Source organism: Aquarana catesbeiana, linkage group LG01 (assembly GCF_042186555.1).
Source record: "Aquarana catesbeiana isolate 2022-GZ linkage group LG01, ASM4218655v1, whole genome shotgun sequence".
NCBI lineage: Eukaryota > Metazoa > Chordata > Amphibia > Anura > Ranidae > Aquarana > Aquarana catesbeiana.
Window position 1 is genome coordinate 85358412 of NC_133324.1, and position 26199 is coordinate 85384610.

General features: G+C 42.2%; 1 protein-coding gene across 2 annotated transcripts in view; it reads right to left on the minus strand.

Moving 5' to 3' along the window:
* RANBP3L (RAN binding protein 3 like) overlaps window positions 1-26199 on the minus strand; it is a 71499-nt gene that overhangs the window by 33777 nt on the left and 11523 nt on the right. Inside the window, exons 2-8 of one of the 2 annotated variants that reach the window (XM_073621270.1) lie at window positions 17725-17783; window positions 14775-14811; window positions 11175-11252; window positions 8383-8451; window positions 4912-4983; window positions 2770-2876; window positions 1840-1931 (exon numbers count right to left, since the gene is read on the minus strand). In XM_073621270.1, the coding sequence (XP_073477371.1) occupies window positions 1840-1931; window positions 2770-2876; window positions 4912-4983; window positions 8383-8451; window positions 11175-11252; window positions 14775-14811; window positions 17725-17783 (514 nt within the window). Of the gene's footprint in view, window positions 1-1839; window positions 1935-2769; window positions 2877-4911; window positions 4984-8382; window positions 8452-11174; window positions 11253-14774; window positions 14812-17724; window positions 17784-26199 lie in introns of both variants that reach the window. The other variant, XM_073621264.1, reaches the window with a different exon arrangement.

Genomic DNA, 26199 nt, shown 5'->3' on the forward strand with positions numbered 1-26199 from the left:
CCTTCAAAATCCATACTAGACCCTTCAGGTCTGGTATGGATTTTAAGGGGAACCCCGCGCCACAATTTAAAAAAAAAAAAATGGCGTGGGGGTCCCCCCCAAAAATCCATACCAGACCCTTATCCGAGCACGCAACCTGACAGGCCGCAGGAAAAAAAGGGGGGGCGAGAGAGCGCCCCCCCCTCCTGAACCGTACCAGGCCACATGCCCTCAACACGGGGAGGGTGCTTTGGGGTAGCCCCCCAAAGCACCTTGTCCCCATGTTGATGGGGACAAGGGCCTCATCCCCACAACCCTTGCCCGGTGGTTGTGGGGGTCTGCGGGCAGGGGGCTTATCAGGATCTGGAAGCCCCCTTTAACAAGGGGACCCCCAGATCCCAGCCTCCCTCCTGTTTGAAATGGTAACGGGTACATTGTACCCGTATCATTTCACAAAAAAAAAAAAAAAGTGTCACAATGTTAAGAAACCACAAGACACAGCTTGGGGACAAGTCCTTTATTAAAAAATAAAAAAATGTCCCACGAAGTCCATTCATCTTCTTCTCTCGCTCCGCCGACGGACCAAAAAAATAAAAAAGATCCGCCTCCATGGGTGGCACCCGCCTTTTGATGCTTCAGCGTGATGACAGTTCTTTTATAACTGAGGGCGAGGCCACACAGTGACGTACCCGGGTGACCCCGCCCCCTCTGACGCACTGGTACTTCCCAGTGGCTTCCCCGTGGCGTCAGAGGGGGGGGCGGTGTCACCCAGGTAGTCACCGTGTGGCCCCGCCCTCAGTTATAAAAGAACTGTCATTGCGATGAAGCGTCATAAGGCGCAGGGTTCCCCTTAATATCCATACCAGACCTGAAGCGCCTGTTATGGAATTTAGGGGGGACCCCCACGCAATTCTTTTTTTAAATTTTGGTTCAGGGTTCCCTTTAATATTCATACCAGACCCAAAGGGCCTGGTAATGGACTGGGGGGATCCCATGCCATTTTTTTTCAATGACTTTTATGTGTATTGCCGGACCTGACAATTCATTATAGCTGCGAGTACTTTTAAGTGACTTTTTCCTGTAGAAATGTCATTTTGTGCAGGGACTGTTCTAAACACGGAAAAAATGCGCCACTTTACAGGCATACTATAGACACCCCCCCCCGGGTACGAAATTTAAAGGAATATTTCACTTTTATTGTTTCACTTTAAGCATTTCTAAAATTACTGCTCCAGAAAAAAACGGCTGTTTTTAAAACTTTTTTTTGTATTGATACATGTCCCCTGGTACAGGACCCCGAATTTGCCGCAAACACCCCAAATCGTTCGCTATTCAGCGAACAGGTGAACACCCAATGTTCGAGTCGAACTTACTGGCTCATCCCTACTCATCAGATATCCTTATTCTTAGTGTTAGTGTATTCTATGTGTGGACCAAGTCAATTCCTCTTCTTCCAATATGGCCCAGGAATGTCTAAAAGGTTGGACACCCCTGGTCTAAAACTATAAGAAAAAATGTTTTGCCGGGAGCTGGGCTATAAATAATCTTTCACTCAATTTTAGGCATCTAACAAAGGAAGACGGAGATATGGTGACAGTACTATGGTAGCAAACTCAGGATGACCCTCTTGACAGAGGCAGCTCCGTGTCTCCTGATACTGGAGACTATTCATGTTTCCACTGGTCAGAACTGGACATTGACCATCTGCTGTAAACATAGTAACTCAGGATTAAAAAAGGAATCAATAAATCAGAGACTCCGCCCGCTAGCAGATCCTTACACAGCATTAGTCACACTCCATAGTAAAGAACACTTGCCTCTCTCAGCTACTAGAACAGCTTTTATATTCTGTCTCCTCACCTCGTTTCCATCCCCAGGATGCAGGTGGATCCATGAGCAGACTTTGGCTGTCCTGCATTATTCACCAGAGCTTTGCGCTTTTCTTCTAGGATCTGCTAATGACAAAAAGTAACAATTATACAGGAGTTCTATAGATCCAACAGATTGCACAGTGCTTTCCAAAATAAAAAGGACAGTACAGTTACATTACAATTAATTACAGGAGGATTAGGTAGACCTTGCTCAGTAGAACCTACAATCTAAAAAAAGGATGGGCAAGTGATACTCAAGGTAAGAACTGTGGGATGAGCTGATGGAGAAAGTAAAAGTACAGTTTAATAGGTGGAGGCAGGGTAGGCTTCCCTGAGAATAATTTTCAGGGATCAGCTATTGGCAGACAGAGTAGGAGATAGCCAGACAGGTTGGGTAGGGAGGTCCAGAGGATGGGAGAGGCTCTGGAGAAGTCCTGGAGGCGAGCATGAGAGGAGGTGACAAGGGAGCTAGAGAGCAGGAGGAATTGGGAGGAGAGGAGTAGACGGTTTGGCTGGTATTTTGAGAGGCAATAAAAATGATAACACAAAGGAATACTGATAGTAACATGCTGAAAAAAAAAAAAAATAAATAAAATATAGAAATCATTCAGTAAGAGATTGCTAGCAATGGCTGCTACTACTCGCCATTTCTTTCATTTGCAATTCTTAAAGACTAACAAGAATGGGAGGTTCTCACCAATAGAGGTCCCAAAAAATATAAGAAATGGGCAGGTGGCATAACTCTACAGTATCCGTTTTTGGTATATTAACCCTTACATTTTTTTTTTTAACTTATAATAAAATAATTCGATTTGGACTTTTCCTGGTCATTACAGGCAACATTGCCACATTTCCTTTTTTCATATTATGCCATAAATTGCCAACACCCACTGTACACATACGGAGGTATGGAAGCTACCTTCTCTTCAGTCCTGGTCTGTGAACTCTTGATGTCCGAAGACAGAGTTATTTGTGGAGGCTGTAATGTCGCTGGTTTTATAACTGTCCAGGTATGCAACATTTCCTCTGAAAAATAAGACATTTAATTTAAAATCAAGTAAAATTAGAAAACAACAACAACAACAACATGAGAAGATGAAATTTCCTATAAAAGGCCCACCATAACAATGAGTGCTCTTACTGTAAGTGCAGTTTGCAATGATTCGGCTGTTTTCGAGCTCTTAGGTAGCCCAACTGAACTTGGTGGAAAATCTGTTAGCTCAGCCCAGTTATTGCTTCTTTATAGAGCAAAAGCTAAGTATCAGTGTAGCACATGCCTGCAAAAACCACAACATGCCTTGGTGTTCCAACATTTCTTTCAAATGGGCATATCTCTTCTTAACCATTGTTCTTGGGGAGTTACATACCTGCAAGACTATAGGCAATGCTAAGCTACACAAGGTTTGGATAAAGAGAGCAATGGCGTGTCATGCCCAACATCAACCAAATCAGAAATCAAGTTGCAGCAGCTGCTTTCCATTGTTCTAAAACAGGGATCTTCAAACTTTCTAAACAAATGGGCAGTTTACTGTCCATCATACTTGGGGGGGGGGGGGGGGGGAGTGGAAGGAATAGTGCCCCATTGTTGGTGTCAAGAATAAATGCAAGGGCTGGTTAAAGACAAGTAACGGGCCAAATCTGGTCCCCCGGGGCCATAGTTTGGAGACCACTCTTCTAGAACAAGCTCTGTGGCTCATTTTTAGAAAGTTGAGGAAATAAAAGTATCTGAATTGGCGAGCCAGACAAAATTTAGCTGTTCTTGGTGCAGGTCATGGCTCAGAAGGGCAATGCAAATACTACTTTTTCCACTATTTTCAATCAGCCAACTATTCTAAGACTTGTAGGGCCAAGTCATAAGACTTGGGCTTACAAAACACTTCAAATTATTCAGTTTAGCCATTTTTATCAACAATTATTTTGTTAAATATCAACAATAACTGAACAACAATCTACAAAATAAGTGCTGAATTTTAAAACAATCACTAAAAGGGATTAGCAGTCTGGTGTGTTCGTTATGTAAAGCCCAGGTGTTCGCTTGATGAAAAAGCCAACATTTCAACATTGGTAAAAGCCAAGATCACATGTTGGCTTTGGGAATATTCACAGAATTTTAGTAATATAGCACAAGATGAAAAAGCAAGGGAAAGTCTAAAGGGCAGCTATTTGAATAGCTAGAACAATCCACATTACTTATTTTAACTCTGTGGATAATAGAAGCTAAACAGCAAAATTTGTAGATATATCATGTCATACAAGCAAGTTGTCGCCAGTAAGGAGATTACTCAAGGAACACTTACCTCCTATGATGTTTTTCAATTGCAGGTCCCTCCCTGGCGAGAGAGATTCTGCATCATTTTAGCCCGTGAGGGTGCAACATCATAGAGTAGGCAAGTGATCTCTTTAGCGACCTTCTTGGTGGCAAACTGTGGCCAAAAACAGAATCACGAGTGTGACACGGCCGTAAGGTGCCCATAGACATAGGAGGTGGTCAGATGTTCAACACCAGCAGATCACTCCATAAACTTGATTTTCGGCTTGAATGAACAATTTCTGTTTGTGTAATGGGCAGCAACGTGGCTCGTTTCTGCCTTACACCACCAGGGTCCTCAGCTCGAATCCCAACATGTAATGCAGCATGTTGTGCTTGTGTGGGTTTACTCTGGTCTCCTCCCACACTCCAAAGACATGCTGGTAGGGTAAATGACTCCTGTCTAAAAGTCACCCTAGCATGAGTGCAAATACTGCAAGGTAAGGAAAATTAAGAAACTCCTTGAGGGACTGAAGGGAAAGAATAATACATAAAGTGCTGCGAAAATTGATGGCGCTATATACATACCTGTAATAAATAAATAAATAAATAAATGTAATGAAGTTGCTTATCTCTGGGTGAGGGAAACAAGCTCTGGACTTGTCTGAACAATAGTCCCTTAAGGGTGGGTGGATCTCTCAATCATATCACTGACACCTGGTCTACCCAACTTTAAGATCATATCTATAAGCAGTTAATACAGAAAAAGGACAGGGTCACAGAAAAACCACACCAACTCTTTCCTGCACTTACCTGAGTCTTTATTGTTCCTCTGTGTTCTCTCTTGCAGGAGAGTGGAAGGCATGAACACATTGTTTTTCAATGCTGTAGGAAATTTATGGAAGAATTTTACTACAAACCTTTTCTATCCTAAAAATAATGTTAATTATGTGCTGTAAAAGGAAAACTAAAAATACTGCATATGTAATGTCAAAATTGGTTATAATCCCTGTAGAGGGGAGGGAGACCAACGAACCTCCATTCAATGATCTCTCCAAGCTGGAATGAACATGCAATCAATGTTCATTACATCACTTCTGGGTTTAGCTGTCACTTTCCCTGGCCTCTGTGGCCAGGGAGAAGCTAATGAAGCACATTTGCTTTAGTTTTAGTGGAGGGCAGGTGAAACATCCGGGACCCTCGATGTTGCATTAAAGAGGACCTGTCATAGCAAAATGCTATTACATAGGGGACTTTTGGTACTCTGTTTGATAAAAACAAAGTTAATTATGTCGAAAATTAAAGTTACACTCAAGCATTTAAGCTGGTCGTTTTTCTCCTTCACCAATGTGCGCTGATGAGGCCGCACTGGTGGGCACTGATGAGGCTGCACTGATAGCTGGCACTTAAAGGTGGCACTGATGGGTTCTGAGAGGTGGCACTGATAGGCAGCACTGGTGGGCACTAGCAGGCAGCACTGATTGGTGACACTGATGAGGCACTGATTAGCAACACCAAGAGGTGACACTGATGAGGCACTGATTAGCAACACCAAGAGGTGGCACTGGTGGGCACTGATGGGACTGATGTCCTGGTAACAGAAGCTGTGTTTTGCCATTTATCCCGATCTGTGATCAGCCGAGTCTGAAGGACTCGACGATCACTAAGCACGCCGCAGGGGGTGCGCGGGCAGTGCGATCACAGGAGGACATCAGTGGACGCCCTCCCGGCATTGGAAGCCTGTGCTGTAGCCATCTTTCAGCTATAGCTTGGGGTGGTAAGCGGTTAAAAAAAAAAAAAAAACGAAAAACAAAAAAAACAAAAACACACAACATTTTCAGCCCTCCCTTCCCCCACATGTCTGTAAACCAGTGGTTCTCAACTCCAGTCCTCGGGACCCACCAACAGGCCAGATTTTAAGTATTACCTTGGGGAGTTGCAGACTAGAATACGGCAATCACTGAGCAGCAAGTGATATCACCTGTGATGTATTTCAGTTATCTTGCAAACCTGGCCTGTTGGTGGGTCCTGAGGACTGGAGTTGAGAACCACTGCTGTAAACACACCTGTCAGAGTCATTCAAGCAAGAAGAGATCAACATGTTATGTACCATGATGCACACTGGAGTGAGAGCAATAATCATAGGGCCATTATTCATAGTAAATTCTAAAATGATGACCTGTAGAGGCTTTCAAAGAATTGCCTGTGGAAAATTTTGGGTACCGAAGTTCATCGTACGTTTATTGAGAGCGTGCAATTTTAGGGCCTCATGCACATTGGACATTATAAAAATGACAGTAGCGTTTCTGCGTTAAAAACGTGAGTTTTTCAGCTATATTGCATTTTGCTGCGTTTTTAGCAAGAAAACCAAGCTATGGGATCAAAAACGTAGTTTAGCCGCGTTCTACCGTGTTTACCGGCGCTAGAGTGTTTTTACAGCTCAAAAACTCCTCTCAAAACCCTGAGTTTTTTTCCCCAGCTAAAAAAACACTGATAACAGCCTATGTGTGCATGGACAACTAGGATAACATGCTGGGGAGTTTACTGGCTGTAGAGAAAAAAAAAAATAGCAGAAGCCAAAAACAGCAGCAGTAAAAACTGTGGTTGTATGCCCTAAAATCAACTTGATAAAACAGTTCCACTAATATTGTGCAATATAAAAATTTGGAATTACCACCATTTTATTCTCTAGGGTTTTCAGAATGTTTTCAGAATGTCAGGGGGTTTAACTAATCTGCAGGCCTACATTTTTTTTTTAACATGTGTGCAAAGAACACAAAATGCCTCTGGTAGCAAAAGGGTAAAGAAGAACTTTGACTAACACTATTCGAGTTTGCTCACACTAAGGGGTTGATTTACTAAAGGCAAATAGACTGTGCACTTGGCAAAGTGCAGTTGCTCCAGAGCTGAGTAAATGAGGTGAAGGTTCACTTTGCAAAGAACACCCAATCGCATGCAAGGAAAATAAAAAAAAAAACAAAAACAGCATTTTTGCTTGCACATGATTGGATGATGGAAGTCAGCAGAGCTTCTGTTCATTTACTAAGCTCTGGAGCAACTGCTCTTGCAGAGTGCAACTGCACTTTGCAACGTGCAAAGTCTTTTTGCTTTTAGTAACTCAACCCTAAAAGTGGATGTAAACCCACTCTCATCATTTCTAAATTACTTCCTTAGTGCTGATCTATAAGTATATACATGCCTCCTGCATGTATCCTTACCGGTCAAACATTTCCCCTTTAGCTGTTTGGAGCCCTGCAATACTCCAGATTCTGTGGGCGGGTCTGTTGTCTGGAGCTCGGTGGGCGGAATTGTGATGTCAGTAGACTCCCCGCCCACCTCTACACTCCCCTTGGCCAGGCATCCATATTTCTTACTCTAAACTTCTGCTGGTCTTGCGGATTATGCCCCATGATCACCAACATCCAGTCAAAACCCAGGAAAGTCACCACATGGCTGCAGCATTGCCCAATAATGCTGAGGGGTGGAGTAGCCAATCCTGGGAGAGCTGGAGAAGAAAGGAGGGGGGATGTGAAGTACACAGAATGTCTCTCTCACACTCCTGCATGAGATAAGGAAATCAACTGTCACTCACAGCAAGGGGAGAAGAAAAAGACACACATTCCCTTGTGTGTCCATTTTTATCTTATTGAAAAAAAGATAAGAGGATTGCTCAGAGCTGGATTAACTCTTCCTGGCAAGACTGGGTACAGATGAAATGATATCCTCTGCTGTAACAGATACCGTACGAGTCCTGATTAAAACTTTTTTTGGGTGGGGTTTACATCCACTTTACCGTTAAGTGCATTTTTATGCACTTTTCAGTGTTTTGCAGAGTAGACAAAATGCCCAGACATGTAAAAAAAAAAAAAAAAACAACCTTTGTCTTGTATAGCACCAGTCCCCTGCCTTGTTCAATGCAAATCTATTAAAACAAATCCTTCAAAAATGCAGTGTAACGCAATGGATTTAAGTACAATTGTGATCCAGGACATTTTTACAAAATGTCCCACATTTGATCAACTTCAGTCAACCGGGGATGGCCACCTACTGTACGAAATTTTGATTAGTGCACGGCCAGTTTAAACCAGTCTGCTCTATGTTTGCCTTCATTGTTTGTAGATGAAGAAAAAACGAATGCTGTAATTATGCGGCATCTGTCCTTCCCACTGGCAATGTGAAAATAAGAAGATAAGAAGTGGTGACTAGTGACAGGTGAATAGAATGCAGTCTCTGCATTGCCTCTGGGCTCTCCCATGGTTCAGGTAGTAGAACGACTGCGGTTACCTGGCTGATTTGGAGGGAAGGTGGTCAGAAGGCTGAAGGAAGAGGAGCGCACTCTTTTCTCACTTGGGCCTGAAAAAGAAGTAGAAAAAAAAAAAAAAACTCATGAGAGAGGCAACGTGAGCCAAAGAACAGAGGAGGTCTTGTCCAGGGTTTAAAAAAAAACAAAATTACAGATTCTTTAGTTGGTCATTCCCAATAGATTTATGAGTGAACATTCATATGAAAACTCAGTACATTCCATGTGCTTTAAAACATTTTGTTTGCTTTTAACAGTTTGGGATTTTGGAACAATTTTGGAACCAAATTTCACTTTGCTGAAGAAACCACATAGACTGTCAGAAGTGTGTTTGTTCGAGAAAAAATTTCCATCACGCGCCTTCACATTTTCTCATCATTTGGTCAAATTCAAATGACCACTTGACCCCACTAATGATTAGAAAATTGAACAAACATTCTTAAAGCAAAACATTTTAAACAAAATTCTACTAGTGTATAGCCAGCTTAACCCTTGCCTAAATTATCCAAAAAAAAAAAAAAATAATAATAATACACCTTATTTACTTTATCCTATTGTACCCCTTACACCAGCGGACATTTTTTCCCTGCCGTGTCCAATTCTGTAAAAGTACCACCAAGTAATGTAAAGTGACTACAAAGGGCTAGATATCTGTTGCCAGTGCACATTTCTATAGTAATAAAGTAAATCATTTTCCTAGAATATAACCTTTAGGGCTCTTTCACACGAGGGATCCGTATGTCCGTTTTTCATCTTTCCGTTTTCGGATGAAAAAACGGACATACATGTATCCCTATGGAGCGTCGGATGTCAGCGGTGACATGTCCACTGACATCCGACCCGCTCCGATCCGAAAAGTGTAACGAAGGAAAACCCTACTTTTCCATCCATTTTCGGATCGGATCGGATGACGACGGACTCTACGGTCCGTCATCATCCGATTCCCCATAGGGGAGAGCGGCGCTCTGACAGGTCCGTCGCTGCACAGTGTGCAGCGATGGACCTGTCATTTTCCTGCTCAGCGGGGATCAGCGTGAGCGATCCCCGCTGAGCAAGCGGGTGTTCCCGGGGCGGATCATCACTGATCCGCCCCGTGTGAAAGAGCCCTTAAGTGGTATTAAACCCCAAAACAAAAATGTGTTAAATTGCATTTTTAGATGTGGTGGCTGCTTTAGTTTAAGGGTTTTTTCCCCCCCTTTATTTACACCTGGTAATCCAGCCAGTAAGGCCGGGTTCACATATACTGTGCGGTTTGCAGTCCAGCGAGTTTCTTTTTCCTGGTCCAGGTGCGATTCAGGTGTAAATTTTTCTCTGAATTCACAACCAAACCGGATCCAAAACCGCACAGAACCCTTTTCAAAACCGTACCGTGGCCGCTCCGCACATGTGTAAACCGGCTCCATTGAAAGCCGGTCACATTCACATGTTTTGCGAATTGGATGCGGTTAAAAAAAAACACATTCAATTCACATATATGTGAACCCCAAGTCTGTTATTTTGAAAACTTCTTTAACCTGTTCCTGCCCAAACTATTGTGGAATGATCGCTGGGCAGGACCTCTCTTGTTCTGGGAGGTGAGCTGTGTCCCGCAGACACAGTACATCACCGATTAGGTTAAAGAGCCAATGACGTTGGCTCTTTACCAGGTGATCAGCTGTGCCCAATCACAGCTGATCACATGTAAACAAATAAACGGTTATCTGCATTTCCTTTGCTCAACGCTGCCACGGTTTGAGGAAAGGAAAGCTGGTAACTGGCTTTACTGTGACATTTACATTGATACAAAACAAGAGAAAAAGACCAGACTGCCACCATACGTCTACCTGTGTAGTGATGATTGCCGATCCAATACCACTCCCCTGGTTGCAGAGGCTACAGCCGTAACCAAAAAAACAGCATAAACAAAATACTTTCCAAGAAGGGTCACAAAAGACGAGACCTCCCAAAGAAAGAAAGAAAGACGGCTAATAAGGCTGCAATGGGCACTTAAGGTCTCGTCTTTTGTGACCCTCATTGGAAAATAATTTATGACATTTACATTGATATTCAGCGCAGCCCCATCAGTGCCCCATTATCAGCGCCCCATTACCAGCGCAGCCCCCATCTACACAGAATCATTTTATATCGGAAACAAAGAAAGGGTTTTTTTTTTCCCGTTGGTTTAGCAAAGAATAAAAAAACCCAGTGGTGATTAAATACCACCAAAAGAAAGCTCAAAAAAAAACTTATATGGGTACAGTGTTGCATGACTGTGCAATTGTCATTCAAAGTGTAACAGCTGAAAGCTGAAAATTGACCTGGGCAGGAAGGAGATAAAAGTGTCTGGTACTGAGGTCGCTAAACATACCAAGCTGTCCAGCAAACGTTGCAGCTAGAGGGTTGAGAAAAGCAATTTAAAACACTGACAGGGATGCTTACAACGGTTAGCTTTTAGGGCTAATTCGCACTGCCTGCACACAAAGGCGTCTCCACTGCTCCATCCAGGGTGGCAACGCCCATAGACAGGAAGTGTTACTGGACAGATCAGCAGGTGAAAACCTAAAATGTAGAAAACGAAGGCAGCCGTCGCATCTAAATATTGGTAAACCGAAATATATACATTTTTTGTTTTTGGCTTTATACCGGTTTACTAACAGTAAGTGCATACACATACTGTCAGTTTAACTGAAATGTTAGGTTTATGGATAATCAATCGGGGTATATAATAATAAATATAGTAAAACGGGAGGAAAAGAGAGGAAGAAACTAATATATTTATATAAGAAACATTTCCTACCATGTTCACTAGAGGAGCTGGACGGCCTGAAAGTGAATGAAGACGATCGGAATCTCTTCTCCTCGTACACACAAAGGCCTGCAAAAAAAACAGAAATGCATCAATACAAATACTATAGAAACATTTTTAGAGGTTTGCCAAATCAATGGTTTTGAAAAAGATTCCTCTATATTAGGGTATCACCAAAAGCCAGACTGGAAAGGTTCACTCCTCATACAAAATCTTTCAGCCCTGGTTCACGCTGATGCAGTGCAATTTCTATTCATTTTTAATTAAGGAGCAGTTGCGGGGGGATTCTGGTGCGATTTTCATGCAATTGGACCGGGGTGTATAAAAATCAATGATTTTTTTTTTAATTTAATATCGATTTTTATTTATTTTTATCAAATTAATTTTAATAAAATGAGTAAAAATCTATTTATCAATCTAAAGATAGTTTCCATTTAAGATACATTAATAATTTAGTTTATTCAGCATGAAATGGAGCTTAGTTATATAGCATGAGACTGTATATTCTGCAATATTTACAATTTTGGTAAACTCATTCAATGAATCCAAGCTCTGCAAACTGAGATAACATGCACTGCATTGATGAATTCACACAATTTCACAGTAACCAGGAGATAAAAACAAAGTGCAGGAATATTCCAATGTCCAATTGTTTCGCAAATCTATGTACACTACAAACTGTATGATTGAATCGGTCGCTGTTTTACTAACCTGACAGCTTATTATTCTAAATAGGACACCTGCATTTTGTTTGCAAATATAAAGATTCTAACTAATAGCAAAAATAAAAGTCCTTACATTAAAAGAGCGCCTGTCATTTGAGATCCTTCATGTCAGTGCCGGTTAGCGGACATCCACTCACCTGCTGCTGTCACATCCCTCACCTTGTTGTGTCACTGCCGCATCACCAGCCGTCCCATTAAAGTGAATGGGACTGTCAGTGAGTCAACAGCGGGTCAGAGGAGGAGCCGCTGAGGGACAGAGATGACAGTTGCCCTTTAAAAATTATGATTTAAATCAAATCTACCCTGAATTGGTTGCAGTTGCAGTTTCTATTCTGGCCAAAATCTCTCTCTAACTCGAAAGGAGCTCACAAATACAGCGAAGAGTCCTAGAAAACGCACTGAAATTGCAGTTAATTTGAACACCTATGCAATTTGAATGCAGTTTTAATTCAAGTCTAAGGGGCTCTAGAACGCACAGGACCCTTTTGGGGTGGCATCAAGTTTGGCATGCACAAGTGTGAATGACCGCCATAGAAAGCTGTTATCTCACTTGACATGCGATTTGGTGCGCTCTGAAACAAATCCAAAATCGCATCATTGTGAACCAGTGCTCAGGATTTCAGTCGGGCCTTGAATAATATGGAGCGCACAGGTTTTACTCATATTAAAAAAAAATTGATAGATTATCCCCTTAAGGACAATCCAGCTTTGTTCACAAGTGCAGCTAGGAGGCAGCAAAATCAAGGGGTTGAGCCATATGCGGTTTTATCGCTGACAGCCACCTGCCTCAAGCAATGCATGCAAATCCACAGGGGTCTACATGGCGCTGTCCTTCACAGGCTTGGCAAAAATTAAGCAGCATGTCGCATTTGCCACAGCGACCGATGCAGGTCTAAGGGGCCGAGCCACTGCGGCATTTACAAGGTTAAATCAGGTTGTGAGTAGGCGATGTATTACCTCAATTCCTGTCAAACGCCCTCTGAAAAGTGGTCCACTGTAGATCGCTTTGTAGAGGGGTGGCAGGGGCTGCCGCAACACGTGAACGTGCCCTAAAGCAAAAATGTGTCATACACATACTGAGCAAAGGGATAGGCTCACTTTTCATAAGGCAGTGGAAACAGGCTCTATGTACTTTCAATGCTCTCTACAGAGCTATGGCCTGGGGGAAACACTGGTACTTCCAGGTATGGGGACATTACACCCTGCCGCCCCATCAATGCCATGAGTGGCCAATCATCGGTCTGAGGGTTGTCACATGGGAGCCTTCATTGAAGATTTGAAGCTTACACAGGACTTTATCACTGTTTAGTAATATAGAAGGGCAGCTGGGGAGCGTACTATACTGATGCTGCCCCCTGTATGGCAGTATGGGTAAACTACATCTGCTTTTCAATCACAGTCCACACACTTTATACATGGCCATATTTGCTGCAATAAGCTGAATAGACGCTCATACTGCAGAAAAAGAAACAGAAAAAGGGATGTGGAGGAAAGTCAAAGGCACCCTAGTCTGCACAGAACTAAAAGGGAGCACACTGTTAATAAACAGGGGTGTGTTGGAGGGGAGGGGTAATAATAGCCATTCTCAAACTCCAGGAACTTTCTTGGTATCGGATCAGTGCTAAAAATATGCACCGTTACTGTACTAATGACACTGGCTGGGAAGGGGTTAACATGAGGGACGATCAAAGGGTTAAATGTGTGCCTAGCCAGTGTTTATGTGTGTACTGTGGAAGGTGCTTTTACTAGGGGAATAGGTAGAATTTATTCCCTGCTTTGTCAGCACAGTGATCTGCCTTGTTTACATAGACAGATCACAGTACCTGTGTCACTTCCTCACGATCTTGTCTATATTCCCATCGCACACGTTCTTGGATTACAGGTTCATTGGTAGCGGGTGCCGTAGCGATTACTAGCTGGACACTGAAAAAGAATCAGTACGTTTCGGAGCTGTGCAGGACCCCTTCGTCAGGCATGTGATGATCACATGCCTGACAAAGGGCTCCCGCACAGCTCTGAAACGCTGCACTGATTCTTTTGTTATGTGATCTTTCTGCAATAAAACTTTTGGACTGCAGTTGAAGATCCATGGTGTACTGGCGAATTTGTGTACTGATCTTCCTCATGATTGGCGGGTGCCGCCAGACACCGCTAAATTGGCTCATGCTGTCTATACCTAAAGCGGGTGCACGCCGCCAGTGGCGTGCATGTGCAGCCCCTACCCGGAAGTGTTGGCACACACATATACTAATTAATATATATATATATACACACACACATACGTGATACAACGCAGAGGTAAAACTGCTATAGGGTGGACCTGAACAGGTTAAAGTACAACCTATAGACATTTTTTTTTTTACATTTAGGATAGAGTAAGGGAGGTTCATAACCCCATGTCAGTTTATTTTATTTTTCCATCTGTGTCCCATTGGGGAGATTCCCCCTCACTTCCTGTCCCATAGTTGAAACAGGAAGTGAGAGGAAATCCCTGCAAATCAAGGGAACTTCTTGGGCACCACCAGGTCACCAGAACTAGTGTCCCCAGTGGAAGAATTCTCCTTTATTACTTTTCTGGGGAGATCCCAAAATTTCTTTTACTGTCACTTTCAATAATGATGGTGAACAGGACAAAATCGAAAGAATGAATCTCCCTTACGGGGGACACAGACAGCAACAACAATTGGCAGGTGTTCTAATCCACCTCTACGCTATCCAAAGCTAATAAAATAAAAATAAAAAAAAATAAAAAAGGAGCTGTACTTTAAGTGACTTGCACTTTGAAGAGGATTTAACCATTTACTGTATTTAATTCTAAGTTGTTTTCTATAAGAATGTGCATTAAATTCATCAAAATATGACTTACCATGTTCAGATTTGAGTACAAGATCTCCTGCGTGTCTCTGCAAGTAAGAACAAACATACAGAAAGTGAGAACTTTCCATCGTCTGATGGATATCTATGCTGACTCCGATATATTGCCATTTGAATAATACATGAGATTACAGAGCTAAGCAGGTTATTTTTTACGTTACAGAAAGCCCTGCAGCATTTAGCTTTAAAAAAAAAAAAAAAAAAAATCACCGCCCAAAAACCTTGTATCTCTGGGGTAAGGGGGGGGATTAGGAGAGGTAAAACCTAATTCAGCTTTCCGGTTCAATTAGTCAATTACGTCTAGGTGTATTAAAACAAAAAAAAGGTCTTCAATTATTTACTATTGCTTTTCGTCGAAAAGCCTGTCCCCTGCCAGCATGCTTCATAGTGGGACCCTTGCTCTCATTGGCTGGGAAGCAGTAATCTTTCTGCAGTTGACAAATACCAAGCCATATTCATGTATGAAACCTTATTCATAGCACGAAAAGTGATAGCCAGATCTTGAATGCAGACATTGCTCCCTACACTTTAGATCTGGAAAAAGGTAATTAAATGATACCCTTTCATACAGGAAAATGGTCTATACCCATAGGGGATGTACACAAAAATACTCTAGAGTGTGGGATAGATGGATGGAAGATGGCGAGACACCCAACTGATCCACTCTATTGAGGGGAAATAAAAAAAATAAAATTGTTATTGTATAAATAAGTTTATTAAACATATGCTATGTACTATACTATACATTTATGTTGAATGTACCCATGTATACCAATAAAGTTGTTTTTTTCCCAATTAAAAAAAAAAGCTTAACTTTCCCTTTTGGGTGGAAGGCCTCATGCACACATTTGTTTATTTATTTGATGTCATATTTCATGAATTTTCACTGTCATTTATCCAATGTCACTTCCTATGAATTTAATAGATGTTTAGTCACTTTATTTATGTGATTTTGTTCTTTACGCATATGCACTTTACTTGAAGAACTGGATTATATTTATTTCATCACATTTATGCACTTTGAGTTAGCGCCACATATAGTTACATAGTAGGAGAGGTTAAAAAAAAAAGACACAAGTCCATCAAGTCCAATGTATTACATTGTATATCCCTGTTTGTTGCGGTCATTCAGGTGCTTATCTAATAGTTTCTTGAAACTATTGATGCTTCCCGCTGAGACCACCGCCTGTGGAAGGGAATTCCACATCCTTGCCGCTCTTACAGTAAAGAACCCTTTACATAGTTTAAGATTAAACCTCTTTTCTTCTAATTGTAATGAGTGGCCACGAGTCTTGTTAAACTCTCTTCCGCGAAAAAGTTTTATCCCTATTGTGGGGTCACCAGTACGGTATTTATAAATTGAAATCAAATCCCCTCTCAAGCGTCTCTTCTCCAGAGAGAATAAGTTCAGTGCTTGCAACCTTTCCTCATAACGAAGATCCTCCAGACCCTTTATTAGCTTTGTTGCCCTTCTTATCTCTATATACCTCTATTTATATCTCTATTTACGTCATGCACACGGGGATGTCAAAAACGCTTTTATAGGCGTTTGACTTTTTTTCTGCCTCTAAATGCCCTTCTATGTCAGCCTTCGTGCACACATAGGCATTTAAAAGGCATTTAGGAGCAGATAAAGAAGTTCACCACAAGTGCTTTTGGGAGAGGAGCATTTGGGCATAAAAAAACATTTAGAAGAAAAGAGGTTTAATCTTAAACTATGTAAAGGGTTCTTTACTGTAAGAGCGGCAAGGATGTGGAATTCCCTTCCACAGGCGGTGTGTTAACGCATTCTAATGGCCAGAATAAATATTCTGGCCAATAGAATGCAATAACGCACATTAACGCGCATGCGAAACAAGACTTTAGGTGCATTTTACCAGCTGCATTTTCCTCCCCTGAAGCAAAGGTGTTCAGAGAAAGGGGGAAAAAAATAAAATGTCCTGTGTGCATGAGGCCAAAAGGTAATAGTCTGAATATTGGGAACGGTTATAATGTAGCTTCACCATTTATGGATTGTTTATTTGTATTCTCTTCCTGTCAAAGCAGATCTATATCATATAATCAATGTGCTGTCCTAATTATATAAAAAAAAAAACTACAGTCTTTGTTAACAGAGATTTACCCTCCTATAGAAGACAGTTATCAGCTGTGAGTTCAAGCAGGAGACAGCCATCATGGGATACTTACTGCCTTACATTGGACTGACAATTCTTCTATAAAACATGGAGAGCATACATGTGAATAACAGCACACACACCTCTCCCAGAGAGAAAAGGGTTGCACTATTAGAACAAATTTACATTTGTTCATTCTGGACAGGTTAGAAATAGTTACCACCGCTCCGGACAAGCCAGGCTGAAATCTCTTTTCCTCCACAGCAAAAGAAAGGAGAGAGCCCCAGGTGCTGGCAATTGCTGGTACAAGTGTAATCGTGTAGTAAGATCTGGATGGCCGCACACCGGGATAGGCAGATAAAATCTTCTTTATTCAAAACATGGAATAATAAAATACATGACACCGCTGGAGTGGCACAGCTTAGCCGCTAACGTGTTTCACGCTCGCACAGAGCGCTTACTCATAGCTGCTCTGTACGAGCGTGAAACGCGTTAGCGGCTCAGCTGTACCACTCCAGCGGTATCATGTATTTTATTATTCCATGTTTTGAATAAAGAAGATTTTATCTGCCTATCCCGGTGTGCGGCCGTCCAGTTCTTTCTATACGATCATTCTGGACAGGTTATTTGTAAAATTTCCTGTATATCCTTGACAATTACACCCCTAAGCTCCAGAATCTATATTTCTGTCCCTACAAGTTACTTTTTAAGTCTCCCTTTTGGTTGGTCATACATGCGGCAACTTTCCTACATCTTCAACCGCTTTTGATTGTGCTGAAATTGAAATTGTTTATTCTGCAAATGTTGAAAAAAAAAACAAAATTGTACCTTAAATGAGCGTTCCTTTTTGTCCTGTGCAAATGCTGGTTGGGTAAGCAATGAATTATCTGAAAGACAAGTCATGTGACGTGTTACTGCCAATCAAAGAAGTGTTTTAGGCATTGTGCATTTATCAGCATTGCACACCCTTAAAAAAGTGTGAACAAGGCGTCTATAGCCATTTACAGTGCAGAAGTCATGGTATGCAATCAAATAATGCAGCAATGGATTTTTAATTACATGTCTACACATTTCCACTTCGTAATTAAAATCTTTTGGGATAATTACTAAATTATGCATCATTTTTGGATGGTGCCATACACAATATGATTCATGTACAGTAGAACTTTTATAGCTCTCTCTGTGATCCATGATAATTCACCAGGGGGCATAGGACACGGATGATTTATCACCTTTTTCCCCCCATCTCCAGAAGATATGGACATCCTAGAGTAGGTGACACCAATCGCTCAGCTGAAATTTCAAGCCCCGCCAGTATGCAGCACACTGCACCACACCTTAAAGCTGAAATTTAGGAATGGCAGTTTTTACATAGGACCAGCTTGGACCAATATAAATATGTATTGTATGTGCAATACACTTGGGATCCCCATGAAGGCTGGAAAGCACTGTAATAGTCACCACTACACCGATTTCCACCCACATCCCATTCCTAGTGACTACACTGGTGCATAGTGAACACAGGAGGTCACTTGCTTGGCATGGGGGCCAATTCAGAGAACGCTTTGCATTTTCTCAAACAACATAAAAAAAAAAAATGCAGCTCAATGGACATGATGTAAACAAGCAACTGGTGGTGGCAGCATCATATTGTGGAGATGCTTTTCTTCAGCAGGGACAGGGAAGCTGGTCAGAGTTGATGGGAAGATGGATGGAGCCAAATACAGGGCAATCTTAGAAGAAAAAAAATGTTAAGAGTCTGCAAAAGACTTGAGACTGGGGCGGAGGTTCACCTTCCACCTACAGCCAGAGCTACAATGGAATGGTTTAGATCAAAGCATATTCATGTGTTAGAATAGCCCAGTCCAGACCTGAATCCAATTGAGAATCTGTGGGAAGACTTGAAAATTGCTGTTCACAGACGCTCTCCATCCAATCTTACAGAGTTTGAGCTATTTTGCAAAGAAGAATGGGCAAAAATTTCACTCTAGATGTACAAAGCTGGTAGAGACATCCCTAAAAAGACTTGCAGCTGTAATTGCAGTGAAAGGTGGTTCTACAAAGTATTGACTCAGTTGGGCTGAATACAAATGCTCGCCACACTTTTCACATATTTATTTGTAAAAAATTTTGAAAACCATTTATTATTTTCCTTCCACTTCACAATTATGTGCCACTTTGTGTTGGTCTATCACATAAAATCTCAATAAAATACATTTACATTTTTGGCTGTAACATGACAAAATGTGGAAAATTTCAAGGAGTTTGAACACATATATACACACACACACACACACACACACACACACACACACAATCTCACAAAAGTGAGTACACCCCTCACATTTTTGTAAATATTTTATTACCGTATTTTTTGCACCATAAAAGACACACCTGACCATAAGACGCACCTAGGTTTTAGAGGAGGAAAACAAGAAAAAAAAAATATTCTGAACCAAATGGTGTACTAAAATATTTAATTTTATACTACTACTACTACTATAGGTGGGTGGTGGAGACACAGTAATACCACCCCTCTATCAAATCAGCTCAGCTACACTATACCTGGGTGGTGGTGGTGGACACAGCAACCTCCCCCCTTCCCAGATCAGCTCAGGGTGGCAGGGCAGACACAAATACCCCTTCAGCCTCTTTTATCACAACAGCTCAGGTGACTGGGCAGTGGATATCATGCCAGCCCACACCTCCCACCCCATTATCACCAGCTCACCTCAGGCAGTGGAGGACACTGCCATTACAATTCACAACCCCCTCTGGCTGGCTGGCTCTCAGCCTCAGATACAACCGGGCAGCAGCTAGGAAGGAGGACTTGGGACATAGTTTGCAGCAGCAGTGGTGGCTGTTCAGTATTCGCTCCATAAGACGCAGGGACAATTTTCCCCCATTTTTGGGGGGGAAAAAAGTGCGTCTTCTGGTGCAAAAAATACAGCATATCCTTTCATGTGATAACACTGAAGAAATGACACTTTGCTACAATGTAAAGTAGTGAGTGTACAACTTGTATAACAGTGTAAATTTGCTGTCCCCTCAAAATAACTCAACACACAGCCATTAATGACTAAACCGCTGGCAACAAAAGTGAGTACACCCCTAAGTGAAAATGTCCAAATTGGGCCCAAAGTGTCAATATTTTGTGTGGCCACCATTATTTTCCAGCACTGCCTTAAACCCTCTTGGGCATGGAGTTCACCAGAGCTTCACAGGTTGCCACTGGAGTCCTCTTCCACTCCTCCATGACGACGTCACGGAGCTGGTGGATGTTAGAGACCTTACGCTCCTCCACCTTCCTTTTGAGGATGCCCCACAGATGCTCAATAGGGTTTAGGTCTGGAGACATGCTTGGCCAGTCCATCACTTTTACCCTCAGCTTCTTTAGCAAGGCAGTGGTCATCGTGGAGGTGTGTTTGGCGTCATTACATTGGAATACTGCCCTGCGGCCCAGTCTCTGAAGGGAGGGGATCATGCTCTGCTTCAGTATCTCACAGTACATGTTGGCATTCATGGTTCCCTCAATGAACTGTAGCTCCCTAGTGCCAGCAGCACTCATGCAGCCCCAGACAATGACACTTCCACCATCATGCTTGACTGTAGGCAAGACATACTTGTCTTTGTATTTCTCACCTGGTTGCCACCACACACGCTTGACACCATCTGAACCAAATAAGTTTATCTTGGTCTCGTCAGACCACGGAACATGGTTCCAGTAATCCATGTCCTTAGTCTGCTTGTCTTCAGCAAACTGTTTGCGGGTTCCTTGTGCATCATCTTTAGAAGAGGCTTCCTTCTGGGATGACAGCCATGCAGACCAATTTGATGCAGTGTGCGGCGTATGGTCTGAGCATTGACAGGCTGACCCCCCCCCCTCTTTAACCTCTGCAGCAATTCTGGCAACACTCATACGTCTATTTCCCAAAGACAACTGAGCACGTGCACTCAACTTCTTTGGTCGACCATGGCGAGGCCTGTTCTGAGTGGAACCTGTTTTGTTTAACCGCTGTATGGTCTTGGCCACCGTGCTGTAGCTCATTTTCAGGGTCTTGCCAATCTTCTTATAGCCTAGGCCATCTTTATGTAAAGCAACAATTCTTTTTTTCACCTGAGACCATGTAACGCTAACGAGTCACATGACACCGGGGAGGGAAAATGGCCAATCATGAGAGAGAGAGAGAGAGAGAGAGAGAGAGAGAGAGAGAGAGAGAGAGAGAGAGAGAGAGAGATTTGGTACTACAAGTACCTGTAATAAATACAACACAAAAACGGGCAGCACAGTGGTGTAGTGGTTAGCACTTTCACCTAGCAGCAAAAAGGGTTGCTGGTCCAAATCCCGACCACGACACCATCTGCCTGGAGTTTGCATGTTCACCCAGTTTCCTCCCACACTCTAAAGACATGCTGGTAGGTTAATTGGATCCTGTCTAAATTGTCCCTAGTATGTATGAATGCGAGTTAGGGACCTCAAGTTGTAAGCTCCTTGAGGATAGGGACTGATGTGAAAGTACAATGTATATGTAAAGCGTTGCGTAAATTGATGGCGCTATATAAGTACCTGAAATAAATAAAATAAAATCCAGCTAGCTTTCACTTGAAGGGACCGGGAAGTTCTACTGTACAAGGTTCTTTGATCTTCAAACGAGGAGGGTAAAAAAAAAAAAATATTAAAAGCCAAATATCCATTTCATGCAAAAAAATTGCAGTTCTATATTTTCTATTTAAACAGAAAGGTTCCATGAGAAAAACCATGTCCTAAAAATAACCAAAAACGCAGCTCATCCAGCCTAGTGACCTAACGCGTGTTGTCGATGACACATACCGGAGAGCTGTATTAGGCTGTGGCTCAGCACCTGGCAAAGGTTAATGAGCTGAGCGTCATGCTAAACACACAGCAAGTGTGGACGGTGCCGCCTACCTGCCCCACTCTCCCGAGCCTGCAGCTGCACGGGGAGGGTGACCAACTCACACTGGATCAGACTGGGATGGGCTGGTTTGCTGCTCTTGGCAGGAGAGAGAAGGAGAGAGAGAAGGAGAGAGAGAAGGAGAGAGAGAAGGAGAGAGAGAAGGAGAGAGAGAAGGAGAGAGAGAAGGAGAGAGAGAAGGAGAGAGAGAAGGAGAGAGAGAAGGAGAGAGAGAAGGAGAGAGAGAAGGAGAGAGAGAAGGAGAGAGAGAAGGAGAGAGAGAAGGAGAGAGAGAAGGAGAGAGAGAAGGAGAGAGAGAAGGAGAGAGAGAAGGAGAGAGAGAGAGAGAGAGAGAGAGAGAGAGAGAGAGAGAGAGAGAGAGAGAGAGAGAGAGAGAGAGAGAGAGAGAGAGAGAGAGAACCGGCTGATGAATAGGTCCCGGGCAGACGCGAGCTGTTATATAGTAGTTGTTCACTAACCTGTTCAGGGTTACAGTAACACGTTCATCAAGGCCACTGACAGCAATGACTACGTAGGAAAAACACATAGGAAATGCAGCAAGAATTACATAGATGCAAATTTCAGTAAGATCCAAGGCTGGCCATACACTATACAATCGGTGTATGAAACTATGTAATAGGAGGACAAACCTAAATCATCCATTCAATTTCAACCACAACATACAGGGATATACAATGTAATACTGACATATAAATCACACACATAGGTTGTCTTTTTTCAACCTCACCTACTATGTAAAAAATTAGTATCAAATCAGACAGGATAGTACTACAATGAAAAAGTTCTGGATTCCTTCTTTATTCTAGGGAATTATAGAATATTAATATATCACTGAAAGGCCCCATTCACATTTGGGAATTTGTAATAGACTAAAGTCCAAATCAAATCACATCACATGGCAATCGCTGCAAAACATGCAACACGCATTTAGGGTGCCTATTCATGGCACCCCAAACCCGGTGCAATTTTGCAGCTACTGCCACGCAATTCTGTTTTGTGGCAATCGCATCAAAACGCGCCTTTAAAAATTGCATGAAGATTGTTGCCAAAAAAAAAAAAAGAGCAGGAGCTCTGCAATGGATAATTTTTAGGTTTCCTGGAGTTGGGCTTTTTTTTTTTTTTTTTTTTTTTTTTTAAAAAGGGAGTATTTTTTAACAACAGTCAATATCAGGGATGCATTCATGAGCTATTCATCCTGTGAATTTGCCTGTACAATCATTCTGTGCTAAAAAGGGGCAAAACTATGGGGTCGATTTACTAAAAAAAACAAATGTAGTGCCTTTTTATGATGTCCAAACCAGTCAGGGATGAGCAAAATGCACGTATGATAGGGACCTTAGATTGTAAGTATTTTGAGAGTAGGGACGGATGTGAATGTACAATATGGAAAGTGCTGTCTAATGGAGCTTTTGCACCATGCATTTCCATGTGCGTGAAACCGCACTGCGTTTTTCAGTGCATGGGGATGCCACTAAGAGTTAATGGCACCCCCACACGTGTTCTCTGAGCACCACATTTTGTGTGTGGCTGTGGCAATGCATGCGATAACACGCATTCCTGCACAGGTGTGAACCTAACCTAAAATATTGGCGCTAATAAATGAATAATAATGTGATTTGGCATACTAGAAGCCTTACTGTATAAATGGTCCACTTTAATTAGCGCAGATGTAGATCTGTGATTTAGCCTAGGTTCACACTACTGCGGGTTAGAAATTGCGCAAGTTCAGCTTTACTCGCGTGATTTCAAACCAGGCAAGGCAGTCCAACTTCGGGGGCGATTTGAGCGACATCTGCGCGAGTTCATGCACAGAGGTTTATTCAAAACACCCCCGCAGTCGCCAAAAGTAGTACATGAACTACTTTTGGTAATCGGGTTTAAAGCGACTCTAAACTCGGGGCTTGTTCACACTGGAACTTTGCACGCGTTTCCTGCACCGCGTTGAAAGCACACTAGGTGTGCAATCTGCTGCGAGTGTCAATACAAATTCTAATGATATCCTAAGACCCCTTTCACACTGGGGCACTTAGCAGGCGCTACAGCGCTAAAAATAGCGCCTGCAAAGCACCCTGAAAGAGCCGCTGCTGTCTCTCCAATGTGAAAGCCCTGAGGACTTTCACACTGGAGCGGTGCGCTGGCAGGACGGTAAAAAAAAAAAAAAAAAGAAGTCCTGCTAGCAGCATCTTTGGAGCGGTGCCCAATGAAATCAATGGGCAGCACTTTGCGATGGTTTTAACCCTTTCTCGGCCGCTGGGGGGGTGTGTAAATGCGCTCCTCTAGCGGCCGAATAGCGCCGCAAAATTGGAAAAAGTAGCGGCGCTTTACCGCCGACGCCGTCCCCTTGTGAAAATAGCCTAAATGCAGATCACAGATGCAGTACGTTTTTGAAAAAAGTAGTGCATGTACTACCATTGGTGCGATTTCATCCCATTGAAAAGAATGAGCTGAAAAAAAAAATATATCACACTGGACTGAACCACATAGGAATGCAGATTGCGTTTGTGCGATTCAGGGAAGAAAGAAGAAAGAAGAAAGAAGAAAAAAGAAAAAAGAAAAAAGAAAGAAGAAAAAAGAAAAAAGAAAAAAGAAAAAAGAAAAAAGAAAAAAGAAAAGAAAAAAGAAAAAAGAAAAAAGAAAAAAGAAAAAAAAAGAAAAAAGAAAAAAGAAAAAAGAAAAAAAAAAAAAAAAAGAAAGAAGAAAGAAGAAGAAGAAAGAAGAAAGAATTGGTACGCTTGTCAGTTTTTATTGGCGTCTGTGTCCCTATTAGGGAGATTCACCCTACTTGTCCTGTTTACCATTATCATTGAAAGTGAAAGTAAAAAAAAAAAATTTCCCCCCCACAAAAGTAGTAGAGGGGAAATCTTCCAACGGAGACACTAGTTCTGGTGAGCTGGGGGTCCCCAAAGAATTCCCTTAATTTGCAGGGATTCTCACACTTCCTGTTTGGCTATGGGACAGGAAGTGAAGGTAAATCTCCACAATGGGACACGGTGGAAAAAAAAAAAAAAAAAAAAAAAAAAACCTGGGTTACTCTCCCTTACACTATCCAAAATAAAATAAAATAAATACAAAATAATAATATTTTGCCTATAGTTCTACTTTCAAAGTGATTGTAAAGTCTTTTTTTTTTTTTTTTTTAAAAACAAACATGTTATACTTACTTCCTCTGTGCAGTTGGTTTTGCACAGAGCAGCCCGGATCCTCCTCTTCTCTAGACCCTCTTCGCTGCTCCTAACCCCTCCCTGCTGTCGAGTGCCCCCCAGAGCAAGCAGCTTGCTATGGGGGCACCCAAGCCGAGCTGCAGCTTCGTATGGCCATTCAGACATGGAGCTGCTGTTCAGCCCCGCCTCCTCTCTCTCCTGATTGGCTAACTGACTTGATTGACAGCTGCAGGAGCCAGTGGCACTGCTGCTGCGTCTCAGCCAATCAGGAGGGAGAGTCCTGGACAGCCAAGGGTCTTGTGGACATTGCTGGGGCTCAGGTAAGTATTGGGGGGGGGGGGGCTTTTTATTTTAATGCATAGAAGGCATCTAGATAAAAAAAAAAACTTCTGTCTGTACAACTCTTTAAATGTTGCTAGGAGGAGGTGTCTGGTCAAGCAGGAAATCCACCAAAAATGCATGTACATGTGTTTTTCCATGCATCTTCTGCAATTCCATTGAAGTCTATGGAGCCAATGCACCGTCTTCCATGTAAAAAAAAAAAAAAAAAAAAAAAGTTCCTGCACCTTTGCAAAAAAATGCACAGGTGGAAATGTCATAGATGTGAATGTGACCCATAGGAACTAATGTTAAATGGACTGTAGGTCATTTCTGCAAATCTGAAAACGCACTGAAAAACGCACAGGTGTGAACACGTTTTATGAAAAACAGATTACAGCACTGTTAAGCAGTGAATATGTATGGATTATTTTTATAGTTTGGTGTCACTTTAACGAATCCTCTATAAATCTCATCCACAAAGCAATTCCGATCTGTTCTTCCCGTGTGTCGGAAAAAAAAAAAAAAAAAGAGACCACGGAAAAAAAACCTGTGTGTCATAAGCACACAATTCAGACCATTCTAGATCGCTGGATTAAAAACACATTGTACAGAAGAGCAGTAGTCAAAGGGGAGGGTAACAACACAAACCCTCTGATTGGCTGACATCACTGTTTACTACAAGAAGCAACACGCGGCCAATGCCAAACCAGCTTCTGCGCTGAGAAAACCAAACAACCGTAAATCCTACTCTGTTCTCCCATCACCTGGCTAGGACAATAATCGCATACTGCTTTTATTTACACCAGAACACCTTTCAGTTGAGTATTAAGTGAAACAGAAACCCTGGTTTGGAATTCAAAGGAAATATAAAAAAAAAAAATAAAAAA